This window comes from Danio aesculapii, chromosome 7, assembly GCF_903798145.1.
Source record: "Danio aesculapii chromosome 7, fDanAes4.1, whole genome shotgun sequence".
NCBI classification, from domain to species: Eukaryota; Metazoa; Chordata; class Actinopteri; order Cypriniformes; family Danionidae; genus Danio; species Danio aesculapii.
The window spans coordinates 55,514,119-55,529,428 of NC_079441.1; the positions used below are offsets into that span (position 1 = coordinate 55,514,119).

General features: G+C 33.0%; 1 protein-coding gene across 1 annotated transcript in view; it reads left to right on the plus strand.

Moving 5' to 3' along the window:
• Positions 1–14,720, plus strand: part of sdr16c5b (short chain dehydrogenase/reductase family 16C, member 5b) — a 15,474-nt gene extending 754 nt beyond the window's left edge. Inside the window, exons 3-7 of the mRNA XM_056462200.1 lie at positions 1,639–1,770; positions 3,881–3,980; positions 4,065–4,209; positions 11,286–11,411; positions 14,241–14,720. Coding sequence (XP_056318175.1) covers positions 1,639–1,770; positions 3,881–3,980; positions 4,065–4,209; positions 11,286–11,411; positions 14,241–14,337 — 600 coding nt within the window. The 3' untranslated portion in view covers positions 14,338–14,720. The remainder of the gene's footprint in view (positions 1–1,638; positions 1,771–3,880; positions 3,981–4,064; positions 4,210–11,285; positions 11,412–14,240) is intronic.
• Positions 14,721–15,310: the final 590 nt, after the last annotated feature.

Sequence of the window (15,310 nt, forward strand, 5' to 3'; positions counted from 1 at the left end):
AATGCATGCATAGATGAGTAGTTAAAGTACTTTGTTGAAGGCTACTGTGTATTTTGTGTTAAATTATTTATTTATTTATTTGGTCACACTTTACAGTTCCGTTAATGCTAGTTAGGTTATAATGTATTTACTAACATGAACTTAGAATGAACAATACTCATAGGCTACATGTATTAATCATAGTTCAACGTTTCCTAATGCATTATTAAAGTCCAATGCTTGTTAACCTTATAATTAAGGCACTGTGAGTGTTTTAACAAGAAAAACTAGCAATGAACAACTTCATTTATTCATTCATTTTCTTTTCGGCTTAGTCCCTATATTAATCCAGGGTCGCCACAGCGGAATGAACCGCCAACTTATCCAGTACATGTTTTACACAGTGGATGCCCTTCCAGCCGCAACCCATCTCTGGGAACAATGAACAACTTTATTTTCATTAACTAAAGTTAACAAAGATGAATAGATGCTGTAATAAATGTATTGTTCATTGTTTAGTCATGCTAGTACAGTAAATACATTAACATTAACTAATGGAACTTTATTGTTAAGTGTTACCAACTATTCATTTATTCATACATAGCCTATACATGTTAAAAATGTTTGCTGTGACTGTATTGAAGACCTGAAAAGACTGTTACGTCAGTTACACTCATATGTTTTATGTGGCATCACATTTGTAATGCCATAAACATTATGATTCTCGCTCACATGCATATTGTTTATTTTCAGTGGACCTACAGTCAAGTCCGAAATTATTCATACCCCCTAAGTATGAATAATTTCGGGCTTGACTATACATGCAGGCCTGTAGGCAGCCCGGTAAAAAGAGTGGCTCTTTTTTCTCAAAAAGTGGACCTTTTCACACTTATTTGCCTTGTTTTCTATTTAATTATTAGGTTTAAATACTGCATTTTAGTGAGATTTTGAGCACTACATTTTGCTGGATTAGCTTGTCGGATGATCATCATAACCACACTTTTTGATGTACCAAAAATATTTTCTAAAGATTTGGAATAAAGTACCATGAAATAAATACTTATTTTTTTTTTAATCCAAATTTATTACATCATAAATCATTACAAAAAAATAATATGTTAAAGTTTTAAATTAAAAATATGTGGTCTATCGTCATTTATTAGACAAATAAACTGGCCAGCACATTTTACTTTCCTCAGTCAGAATTTGTCCATTTGAATAATAAAAATGAAAACATAATAATAATAATAATAATATTAAAAATAATAACAATAATCGCAAAGCTTGACAATTTTTCATTAGAGCCTTCTTCGATGGGTTATTTTGACAAATTATGATGTCATAGCAGTCAAAATAGCACAACTAAGCTCATGTATGAGACAAATTTTGCACTTTTGTCAGTCGGGGTGGGACTTTTGAACCACCTGAAGCCCCCCACCCATGGCTACGAACCTGACATGTACAATAGTTTATTTCATTATGTCATTATGTTTTCTTTATTAGTAAGTACTGCACTGTTAGTGTAAATCCTAATTCTGAAACCTTTTTGATATTTAAAACTTTAAGGTAACAGTACATTTTCCAAATCAGTGAGTTTATGTTTTGACAGTCCAATAAGAACCAGTGTATTTCACCACTACTTCCCTTTGTTCTATAAAGGTAAAGCGTGAGGTTGGTGATGTCACGATTTTGATAAATAATGCAGGCATTGTTACGGGGAAGAAGTTCATGGATTCTCCTGATTCGCTTATAGAGAAGTCTATGGAGGTCAACAGTCTGGCACATTTCTGGGTATGTAAAAGCTTTACACCATCAACACTGTAAAAAGTGATTAGTTGAATTTACTTTTTAAAAAGAGAGTAAACTTGCTGCCTTATAAGTATTAAGTAAACAAACTATGTGGATAATTATAAAAGTTATGAGGTTTACAGACTCATAAAAAATGGGTTTACTTTTTACGTTTATTTAAGGTAAAATTAGCTTTTAAGTCAATATGTTTACTCACATTTAGGTAACTAATCCTTTTTTACAGTGTATCTTTCCATCCATCCATAGATCTGTCTATCAATCATTTTTATCTATCTGTTTGTCTGTCTGTTTGAAATCATTATCATGTGGGAACAAGGCCTCGTGGTCTGTTGATGGAACAGTGAAACCTTTCTTATGATTACAACTTCTTGTCCTGAGGGACCAATTCCCTTTTCTCAGGGTCATGAGTTTAATGTGTAAACAAACCTGTGTGTTCGTAAAAACTTTATCAGGAATGGATATTATTAGAATTATCAGAAATGGATATTATTAATGATAGAAAAAACCCACAGGAAAAAATCTCATGAGCTTTATGTGCTAAAATCAATTGGTAAATATGTGAGGGAATGTAGACATGGATTACACAATGTTCAAAACCACATATTTCACATGTGGTTGCTCATATGAAGCTCATGTGGCTTTTCTTTTTTCGGGTTAACAATGTTATGGTTTTTAATTAACAATAAACAAAAAAAATAGCAAAATTGAAATTATGCTATAATATAATAATCGATATATTACATTCAGATAATGACATTCAAAAGAAGTGTAAATAATTAAGTATTACTAGGTAATATATAAAATAATATTGGCCAAGAACATGTTTTATCCATCCAGTCTCAAATATATATTCAAAATAAATCTTATACAAAATATTCAAAAAATAAGTCTTAAATATATTCACTTACAATTCAATTACTTGTTATTGTTTTTTATTTACTATATATTATTTTATTTTTATTAAATATTTTTGTAATTTATTAAATGTGTATAAAGTTGTTTGCCTTTCTCCCTACATTTTATTTATCTTTTAACTCAATTAACACTTTATTATTTATAGAGATATGGATTTATATCCATTCATTCATTTATTTTCTTTTCGGCTTAGTGCCTTTATTAATCAGGGGTCACCACAGTGGAATGAACTGCTAACTAATCCAGCATATGTTTTATGCAGCGGATGCTCTTCCAGCTGCAACCCCGTTCTGGCAAACATCCATTCACTCTTACATTCACACTCATACACTACGGCCAGTTTATTCAATTCCCCTATAGCACATGTCTTTAGACTATGGGGGAGACTAGAGCACCTGGAGGAAACCCACGCCAATACGGGGAGAACTTGCAAACTCCATGCAAACTCCATGGGAGGCGATCGTGGTACCCACTGCGCCACCATGCTGCCGATATGCCATTTACTTTATATTTTAAGTAAATGTTTTGTAAATAAAGTAAATTCCTGCCATTCATACAAACAAAGTTTTGACTTTAAGACTATATATCTCTAGGCTCATGCCAATATATTAAGATAAATCATAAACAAGGGTCTGTTTGTGTTATTAGGGAGTCATTAAACTGTTAATTCAATTGATCTTTCAAAAAATAAACCTTTTACAGATGAAATGAATCTTAAAATTTCATGAAATTCTTAAATGATTCTACCATATTTATCTCAAGCTAGAAAACATTATAGCTTAACATGCTAAATTCTTTTATCAAACCTATACTTTTTATTTATTGTGACCTACACAATAAATACCCTACAGAAGTGAGGTCATATTTAAAACTGTACTGCTATGGTAGTTTGCCATTTACCAAACTTGTGTGGTACTTATAAGTAGGCCTGTTTTAATAGATAATATTGAACATTAAAGAGAGACAGCACTATATAAAAATATTAAGCAAAACAAAGGTATATCCATAAACAGATTTTGGGTTTTGGATGGTTACATAGGTTTGTTTATTTGTTAACCAATGATCTTGAGGTTACAATTTAAAGATGTTGTTAAAATATAAGTCTGTTAAAAATGTAAATGTTTTAAATATTCTAAAACAAAATAGACAGATAAATAGACTTTATCTCCCCTCTTAGACATACAAGGCTTTTCTGCCAGCAATGATTGCTGGAAACCATGGGCATTTGGTGAGCATTGCAAGCTCTGCTGGACTTGTTGGAGTGAATGGACTGGCAGGTATATATTCTCAGTCACACAAATGTTTTATTTTGAAGGTAGTGCACATTTTAAATGACATGTGGGCTTTGGTATTCTGTACAGATTACTGTGCAAGTAAGTTTGCTGCAGTTGGATTTGCTGAGTCAATGGGACTAGAGCTGCTGGCCACAGGCTGTGATGGAGTGAAGACCACCATAGTCTGCCCATTTTTCATTAACACTGGCATGTTTGACGGTGCCAACACAAAGTAAGTAATTGCTTTTCAAAAATAAACTAAACTGTTTTCCAACTTACTTAACCAAACATTTTCTACACTGTAAAAATGCTGGGTTCCACACAATCAATTTGTGTCAAGAGAACATGAAGGAATTAATTTGGATTGAACATAAAACAATTGTGTTGTTTCAGCTTATTTTTTATAAGTAGTTTGAACATACAGCAAACATATTTTTTAAGGGTGTCTTGATTAGCACACCCTTTTCCACAATAAACCTGTAGACATAGTTGTATCAGTCTTAAAAAAGTGTAACTCAGCTTTTAACAGTAGAATGGAAAAGAAAGTAATCATTTAGCACACCTTTTTTAGCTTTCAAAGTCAAAGTTTAGAACAGTCAAAGAACACCAGGTGTTCACTAAAGAGCTGTACAGGTATCAGTTCAATCAAATAATAATAAATAAAATAATAAGACATTATGAAATATAATACAATGATAAGAAAAAATACAAAAAATAGTGAGTAAAATAAAATAACAGCTCTCACAACGTGTTACATGGCAGACTATAAAGATAGATTTAAAAACCAGTACTGCAAATGCATTGTACCTCCTGCTTTTCAGTTTTACACGAGAGACAATTAACAGTGGTCAGAAGATCTAAGACCTCTCGATGGAGCATATGGGTGGATTAAGTCAGAATATGATAGTGCTAGACCGTTTAGTCCATTAAAATGTAATGTTAAGATCTTGAAATCGATTCTAAAATGAACAGGGAACCATTGGAGAGAAGCCAAAATGGGTAATATGATCCCGCTTCTGTGTTCTTGTTAACAAAGGAGCTGCAGCATTCTGAACCATCTGTACTCTATGGTGGGTCTATGGTCAGACCAATGCCTAAATAGAGACAGTTACAGTAATCAAGATGATATAAAAATGCATATAATTCTTTCGAAATCTTTGTAAGAGTGAAAAGATTTGATCTTGAAGAATTGCCTCAGCTTAAATAAGAATAATTATTACCAAATTAATATGTTTATTCAGCCTAAAATCACCATCCATTAAAACAGCCACGCTTTTTTTGCAGAGGGCTTCACAAATGGGTTTAAAACCTCAAATCCATGTCAGGAGACCAACGTGCATCCCCTGAGTTAAACAAGATGGCTTTAGTGTTCATCTCATTGAATTTTTAAAAATGTTTTTTTTTAAATTCAGACTTGAATTACTTTATAAAAAACATAAAAGTGCCGTTGTAGAATTTGGCTAGTTTTGTTTTAATGGCAGATGTAATTTTGTGTCATCTGCATAACAATAAAACAAAATATTATACTTCCTTAAATGGAACCTAAAGGATGCATATTTAAAGAGAAAGAAATAGGCCCTAAGATGGAGCCCTGGGGGACCCCACATGAGAATAATGCTTTAATCCAATGCATACAAATAAGAACAACGTAACCTTTGTAATGTTTTTAATCATTGCCAGGAATATTAAATGCTAGAACAAGGAAGGAAATGATAAATGATAAGCACAGAGTGATTTTGTATTTTTCTGTGGTTGCTGCTCACTTATCATCCGTAGGCTTTTGACGGGATGTAAATCTGAGTTAAGTGTGGAGATAAGTGTGTGTGCACCCAGAGGCTGTTCTAACACAAATGTCAATGGAGAGTACTTTAACATAGATTACATTGTTATATAAGGTGTTGAAAAACTCTTTTCTCTGAGGGCTTTTACAGTTATACGGTTGAAGGCAAAATTATTAGCTCTCTTGTGAAATGTTCATTCTTTTTCAAATATTCTGTTTAACGGAGATATGATTTTTTCAACACATTTTAAACCTAATAGTTTTAATAAGCTAATAGTTTTCCCCCACAAGTCCAAAGACATGTGGTACAGGTGAATATGGTAAGCTGAATTGTCCATTGTGTATGTGTGTGAATGAGAGTGTATGGATGTTTCCCAGTGGTGGGTGGAACGCGGCTGCGTGGAACATACGTTGGATGGGTTGGTGGTTTATTCCGCTGTGGCAAGCCCAGATTAATGGGGGGACTAAGCTGAAAAGAAAGTTTTAATAACCAATTTCTAGTAACTAATTTATTTTGTCTTTGCTATGATGACAGGACATAATATTTGACTTGTTATTTTGAAAACTAGCATGAAGTGCAATTTAGAGACTTAACTAGGTTTTTGGGTTAAGTAGGCAAGTTTTAATAAGGCAAGTTATTGTACAATTGTTTGTTCTTTAGATAATCTTAAAATATATATTTCTTACAAGAAGCTAATATTATATTAAATATATTTTTTTAAATAAAACTGCTTTTATTCCAATCGAACTAAGAGAAATAAAGCTTTTTCAAGAATAAAACATATAGGAAATGCTGTGAAAATGACCTTGCTCCATTAAATATTTGATAAATTATTAAAAATCAAAGACATTTAACTTTAGCTGCATGTTATGAAACAAAACAAATTATGAGTTTGACTGAGAAAAGGACGGACATGTATCAGAGGCAGAATATGACAGAGGTCATGTAATTCAGCTTTCTTACTCAGCTCTCAGATTTGTGTGTGTTTTGTGAGTGTGTCTGTGTGCTTATCTCTTAGTCTCAGCATGGCCTAGTGTTTGCATATTTGAAACCTGTGGTTGCTCAGTGTCACTACCAAAAAGTGGGTTGTAGGTTTGTTTGTACAGAGTAGGGGGAATCCAATGGTAAATGCAAATAAGGTAATGAAACTAGCCCTGCAATCATGCTTTGTTAGGAAAATTGCAAAAACTATCAACTTTTAATGAGCAATTAAATCATGCCCAATTGCTAATCATGGATATGCCAACCTGGACAGGATGTAAAATACATTCTAGAATGTTAAATGCTCATAACAACGAAAACATGGAGTGTGCAGGCCACTGTTTGCATGGTGCAGTAAAATATCAGCTGCCAAAAGCATAAAACCCAATCTAATTCAATGGTCATTTTTCTCATTCAGCCTACACCATGTTAATAATTCAGTCCGTGAAATATAGTGCAATATCAATACACCGATATTTATAAAACATTTTTATTACTTCATTTTATTTGACTTTATTTGTTTACTTTTATTAAAATATTTCCTCACTTGGTGTAAAATTTGGGTTATCTTTCAAATAAATGGCAATTGTGTAGAGTCATTACTACATGCTTAGAAACTGACAACCAGAAACAACGCTTTGTATAAAAAGTCATCAAAGCATTTGAGTATGAAAAATGCCATAGAAAAATTGCAATCAACATGAATGTTGAGCTCTATAGCCTTTATGCAAACAGGTCTGTGAGTCCCATCACTGACACTTATTTCAAATATGCAAAGAAGAATGTTAACACTCAATCACTTTCCTTCAACGTAGTCCCTGATTTATCGGCGGTCACCAAAGCAAAATGAACCACCAATTACATTTCCAGCCACAATTCAGCACTGAAAGTACACTAATTTGTGAACCATACACTCCCCTATTTACACACGTATATGGCCAATTTAGTTTTATCCAGCTCATCAATGTTGCATGTCTTTGGACTGTGGAGGAAACTCGCGCTATGCAAGGAGAACATGCAAACTCCAGCTGGGACTTGAACTAGCAACCTTCTTGCTGCAAGGCGATAGTGCTAACCACTATGTGTCGCACCAAACGTTAACTTGGGATTTAGTGATTAAAACCATTTACTTTGGTAGCGCACATTGTTATTCTTGAGGTGATCAAACAATATGTTAATTAACAGAAAAAAAAGATTGTCTTGGTTATTCTATGATCAAATGTAAAATTAGCTTTAGTTCTGGAATGTCATTTCTTTTTTCATGATGCCAGTTTGAAGGCTTGTGCAGAATATCCTTAAAGAATTAGTTTTTTTAAGGATACAATTCTTTTTTTAGTTTGAGGAATAATCATGGTTATCATGATTATTATGCATTCAATTATTTCAAAACACTACTAGTTTAGAAAATCATTACATGAAAACTTCTTATACTTTAAAGTGTTATTTATTGCTGCTCAGTAACCAAATAATACAGCACAAAATAATATTCAAAACAAACAATAGTTCATTTCTCTTTGGACTTAAAAATAAGTAAAAAAATGTTTTTGGCATTTAAACAAGTAATAATTTTACTCTGAAAATAAATAAACACTGACTAAACAAATAAATAAAAATAAAAATAAATAAAAAACAGTATTCGTCTACTGTAAATCTAAGCTATTTGCAAAGTATTTCACTTTTAAAGAAAACAAATGTAATCAAAGGCTGCTGAACCTCTGTCTGAAAGGCACTCTTGATCAATATATTACAAAATTGTTTGATATTTTTCATTTTGTATTTTTTTTTTCTCCTTGAAGTAGAAATGTGTATATTCCATACAAAGTATGAAGCTGATTGGTCCAGTTATTGTCACGTGACTTACGATGCGCTTGTGGAATTCTTTCAAATAGGTGCGCCTGGAAAGCATGAGTGTGTTGTGCCTCCCAATATGTGCGCACAAGCCGCGTGCCTCCATTGGAACTAACAAACTTGCACGTGCTAAAAACGCAGTATGTGAACGACCCTTAATTAATAGCCATAGCCAAAGTGTGCATGGGTATTCGCCTCAGTGTACAAGCTCAGAACTTTAAACTGGTGCACAGCTGTCATAACATTGTTTAGTTGCAGCAGTTTTGTTCAGTGCAGAAACACGGTGTTGAGAAGCCTTTATGATTAATTAACCGTGATGAATTAATAATAGTGAAATTGGTTAATCATTGCATCCCTAGTTCTTATCCATGAAGACCTTAATTTTATCTTCAAAACACAAACTAAGGTATTTAGATGAAACCCAAGAACTCTCTCATCCTCCATAGGCAGCAATGGTCCTGAGACATTCAAAGTCCAGAAAAAGAACAAAAATATTGTCCAAATTCCCGGTTTCACTTTATTTTGATAGTCTCTTTAAAGCATTTTGTTGAATTTAAGTTACTAATTCTCATTAGACGATAAGTAGACTGTTAGGTTAAGGTTAGGGTTAGTGTAAGTTGAAATGTACTTGCAAAGTTTCTTATAGTGTTTTAAATGTATGTTAAAGGAGCAGTATCAACAGATATTAAGCAGGCAGTCTACTAATACTCAAATGAGAAGTAATTGGCACGTAGTTACAATGCAACTTTTAGTCAACAAAATGTGCAATAGGGACAATCGAAATAAAGTCTTGCCAAATTCCTACTAAACCTTTCACCCAGGGTTTAGAATGTCCAAGTGTTGACTATTTCAAATGTGAAAAGTCTATATGATAGTTGTAGCATATGTTTAATATTACCAGGTCCACCAAGGATCTGGGTTACATTTCCCGATAAAGATGCATCTTGGCTCTTAAGAGTGTTCTGTACATGCAAGTTTACAAATACTTGTTGCAGTTCCATGTGCAAATGCATGTAACTCGACTTTCCAAACTTCTGTAATTTAATTTTATATTGAGTCATATCCTTAACATTTAACCCAATAATCGTCATCTCATATTGGATTAGCAATCAAGACAAGTCTATATGAAGCACCTACCAACAGCCTGAGGCACAAAAAGGCTCAGCGGAAAAACTAATGCTTAAAAAACATATTAAGCAGAAGAAATGCCCAACACATGGATGGTTTTCATGCATGTTTGTGCAAGCCATTGACAGATCTACTTAGGCTTACGCTGCTATTAGAAAACTCAACCTTGGACATGTACAAAGAGTACTACACAATTATTGGTAGTTATAATTAGGGATGTCTCAAACCAATCTCAAATATCAGTTCCAATGCTGATCAAGACTTCTTTTTTCCTTGTTGGTGTCAGGTGTAGACTGAAACTTGATCCTTTATTTCAAATGAGCCTTTACGCATGTGTTCAAGCAAAAGAGCACTATTTGTTAAATGATTGTAAGAGTAAACTGCTCTATGGAAATAGAAAATCAGTCTAATATCAATGTTTAATGTCTGTAACATTTTTAATACTATTTTGATAATGAACTAGACTAAACTAAACACACTAAATAGACTGAAGTGCATTTCTTTAGGTACCTCTAATGACAAAAGTCTAACTATGTTCACAGCTAGATGTGTTGACAGTTTTGTGTACCGAAGTTTAGGGAAATGTAAGAAGAATGTGATGCAGTGTGTATTTTTTCAGTTTATTGTTTGAGCACATACACACTATAGTGAGATCAGTGAAAAAAGTGATTAAGGTGTTTACATCCTGTTTACTTCAATTAAAATTGCCGTACTCAATATAATTGAATTTGATTATGGTTTCTTATGATTGAAGTATTGTGTTTAAAGGAGATAAAGTTTAATTGCACTATTGCCTAAATCCTAATACACCAGATGTGTGTTATGTTCATGGTCTTCGTTTTTAATACTATGACTGCACGATAAAAATGTGGAAATCTATGTGTGGAAAAATATTGTTGTTGAATATTTGCGATAGCTATATTCCTACTGATAAACAGAGATAAATGCTATTTTATCTATTTTTAAACTTATTTATTTATGTAATGATTAAACTAACATAAACAGGTAATATATTTCTAATTTAGGCAAAAAAGTAAAGGTGAAAACTTTTAGATGTTAACACACAATGACTGAAAACCTTGGAAGATGTAAAATGTTTTAATCGATGTTGTCATTTCAGTGGTAGATTCCCCTTTGGCCCTTGGGTAGCCAATAGAGGAATTACCAACCTACGTCACACATGACGTCACACGGGGTTCCGGTTGCAAAAAAAGACCAGTTGCAATAGAAAACATGTCATGTTGTGCGGTAGGATGCCAAATTCGAAATATTCAAATTCTATTTCCAAAAATAGAAAACTTAATTTTTACCTTACACCACTGCTTTTAATGCCAACCGCAGACATCTTTGGATAAACCCTATTTAGTCCACTTTTATCTTTACTCTAAACCTTCACAAATTTGAACTGTGAGTGCAATAAGATAAAATAGATTTATTTGTGATTAGGACTATGAGCAGATAAAAAAAAACAGTTATCAAATTAAATAAATACCTGAAAAGGAACCTGTTTAACTGATTTGTCAGCACAAAAACTAGTGGTCATGGTGTTGTGTATGTGTGTATTTTGCAGATGGCCTAGACTCATGCCTATTCTTGACCCAGATTATGCATGTAGGAAAATTGTGGATGCAGTTCGAAGAGAACAGGTTTACCTTTACATGCCTCGGAGCATCTACATCATCATCGGTTTAAGGAAGTAAGTCAAACTGGACTCAGTGTTGAAGATCTGTTTTCCTTTGATATTTCACTACAAAAATGCAGACATTGATATTAAAGAGCAGCATTTATTAATTTACTAAAATGCAGACATTGATGTTAAAGAGCAGCATTTATTAATTTACATTTATATAATTTTGAAAAACAGTACATTATTAAAACAAAGCTTAATGGTTTACATTTACAAAATTATTTGATTATTGTGATTATCTTTTCTACATAGCTGTTGCTGCTGATCACAAAAGCAAATACATAGATTTTCATTTTCCCAATTTCAAATATGTTTAAGGTAAGCTTGAATCATAATATACAGACTAAACCATTCTACATACATAAAAGACTGCATTGCTGGTGTCATGATATTTTCCACTGGCTGAGCATGTCAATAAAAGCAATAAATGCAGCAAATGGCATTTATTGATGTTAAGTTATCTGTAAGAAATGAATGAACAGTTGCCCCGGATTGCATTAGAATGAAACCAACCTTTAAATTTAGATTTTAGGTTTAATAAATAAATTAAGAATAGACTATTATTTTCAAAAGGAACAACATTTGAATGGAATTTGTATTTGTAACTGCACCAGTAATAATAAAATCACTATATTTCACAAGGTATACAAATAATAGCTTTTTAACTTTTATTTAATGTTTACAATGCAAATACAATCCAAAAAGATCCACTTATTTGGTAAACAAAGCAAGTCTCTCATATAATAGATATACTAAGAGACAGAAAATATGACTTTACAAACTGTATTGTAAATAAGTCATAGGAACATTTTCATATTAGTCAATATTATTATGAAATTAGTATTAGTCGAAAATAATTTAAAACTGAATAAATATAAATTTACATACATTTACACAAGTAAAGAAATAGACTCAGCGACGGGCTACAAATCCGCGTAGATTCCATGTGGGCCTAATCATCTGTCTCTTCACAAATAGTGTGTAAGACACATGTGAGGCTTCTAGAATAAATCACAATATTGCTGTTTAAGACAAATAATTCAAAAATTTTATTATTTCACCTTAAACAGAATTTCTGTAGTTTTTTTCACTCGCTTCAAACCCACCAGACATTTGGTCATCTTCAGAAACACAAATTAAAATATTTTTAATTAAATCTTAAGCCTGAAACACACCAAGCCAACATCAAAGAACTAGCAGTGACAAAAACTGACTGTGTTGTTACTTCATGTCAGCTGTGTATTGTAACGTCTTGATCAAAAATCTAAATGTGAATACACTAAATGAATGACAGCCGACGGATACGAGAACGTATGTTCTGCGCCTGCATTAGAAGATGTATCTTTCCATACTTGTAGGTGGCGGTAGTCTGTACTGTCATTCCACAAACGGAAACCAGAACTAGTGCTGCACACATTGAAACCGTAAACAAAGGAGCGTTTAAAATACACACCATTTCACAGTGCTTCTTGCTCACCACAGAAGGATTTGCTCAAGCAAATATGTCTGATAATCTGATGATCCATATCCTTTGGAAATATTTGAGAAATGCAACAAAAGGGCTTCCGGCTTTTCTTTGTGTTCCCTAATATCATGTGTGTTTTTGTCACTTCAGTTTCTGTTTTTGCGCTTTGATTCGTTGCTGAACAGCCAGTCACAGTGCTCTATTTTAATGACAACCAATTGGGCAAACTCCTGCCAACTTGAGCCCAATTAAAAGTGACGTATGGAATACACCAAACAAATAACCTGACAGCTAGCTGGCCTTTAGAGATTTCTATCCCTCCATTAAAAGTGTGTTTGCCAAAAACGGATGCTACAAGCATTAAAAAGCATTAATAATCATGGTCATACAAGTTATAGCATGACTACACGTCCTATGCAGTTGACTGAGAGTCACATCAATTTGTTTGAGCTCCCACAGGAACCAATGAGGTTTGTTTACACACATCAAGCAGGTGTGTTTGAGCTCCTGTTATGTTTGCTAATCACTTGTGAATATAGGCCAAAAGGAATTCTGATCACTCCCAGCAGGCACACAACATCATAAGATGTTCATATTGTGTTAGATTTAAGTCATGATGTCAGGTAACCAAAATTCAATGTCTAGCCATCTTCTAAGGACAACGTTATTTTGACGTCCATATAACGACATCAATTTACATTAATATGTGGTTGATTTTAGGTTGTGTTGGAAAGTGACCAAAATCCAACGTCTGATAGTTGTCATAATAGTAACGTCCACGCAACGTCAAGTTGTAACATGATTAGACGTTGATATTTGGTTGATTTTAGGTTGGACATTGACGTCGGCTCTAACGTTCTAACATCAACCCAATTTTCATTTCCAAACAAAATCCAATGTCCCCACGATGTTGGGGTACAACGTCAATATGACGAATGTCCAAGCCTTCCAATTACTATAGATAAATAACAAGAACAATTTCAAAGTAGTATAACTGGTAACTGAGATTTCAGTTTGCAATATCAAGCAGCATAACAAGCTTTTTTGTACGGCTAACAAATCTAAAAGGCAATGACACCAATAAACAGACATGTTAGCTTCAATAATAGCAAATATGTGACAAACAAGGTGGATAAAGCAAACATCTCTGCAGAAGACTTGGCCACTTCATTAATGTGAAATCTGTTTACACGTGTCAAGAGTTTTAAGTGAATTTAATAGATGGATAGAAATCTCTCAAATGCTTTTGAAATTAAAATGAGTTATTTGGGGTTGAACTAGCTCTTTAAAATGCTCTAATTTGTGTGTGTTTTTCCTTCAGTGTGCAAGTATAACAGTTGCTCTCTCTCTGTTTTGTTTTTACTCTGTCACAGTCTTTTACCCACTAAAGTGGGTGTGCTGCTCGGTGAATACCTAGGAGCGTTCAACTTTATGGCTAAGTTCAAAGGTCATGGACAAAAGAGCGACTAACTTCCACCAATAGAGGAACTGAGAAACAACCAATGGGCTCTGATAAATTAGAGAGGAAAGGTGAAGTAAAAAACCCTGTGCTGCCACGATAACCTGAGAGTGCATGGAACAGTTACACATTAAATTAGTGTGAAGAAGAGAGACACAGTTAGAACAAATACAGTAACCAAAACGCACTTCTTACATCAAGCACTTGCAGTTTCCGTTTTATTTTATTATTTTTAAATAATAACAGCAGACCCAATAATCCATTTTGATGAAGAAAGACTTTACATTTTATGTTTGTTATGTAACTTGTTGATGGAAATTTTATAAATTGTATTATGGAAAGAGATTATATGGTCTGTTATTAATGGCTCTTACTAATAAATGTGTTCATTGAATTATTGGCAGTTTTTTTTAACAATACACATGAAGGCATGATCTTCAAAACACAAGTTCATTCACTGTATTGCAATAAATACACATTAAATTCTACATGACCTCATCTCCACTTGAAGTCAGAATTATTAGCCTTCCAGTAATTTTTGCCCCATTTTTGTTTAACACATTTTTTCAACACATTTCTAAACATAATAGTTTTAATAACTCATTTCTAATAACTGATTTCTTTAATCTTTTAAATGATGACAGCACATAATATTTGACAAGATATTTTTCAAGATACTAGTATTCAGCTTAAAATGCAATTTAAAGACGTAACTAGGTTAATTAGGCAAGTTAGGGTAATTAGGCAAGTGATTGTATAGCAGTGGTTTGTTCTGTAGACAATTGAAACAAATTATTGCTTAGGGGGCTAATAACATGGACCTTAAAATGTTTTTTAAAAATGTAAAACTATTTTTATTCTAGCTAAAATAAAACTCCAGAGAATAAAAAATATAGGAAATACATCATTTGGGAAATATTTCTAAAAAGAATAAATTTGACATCAACTGTATACCGTAATAAATATTTTGATATGATATTGATA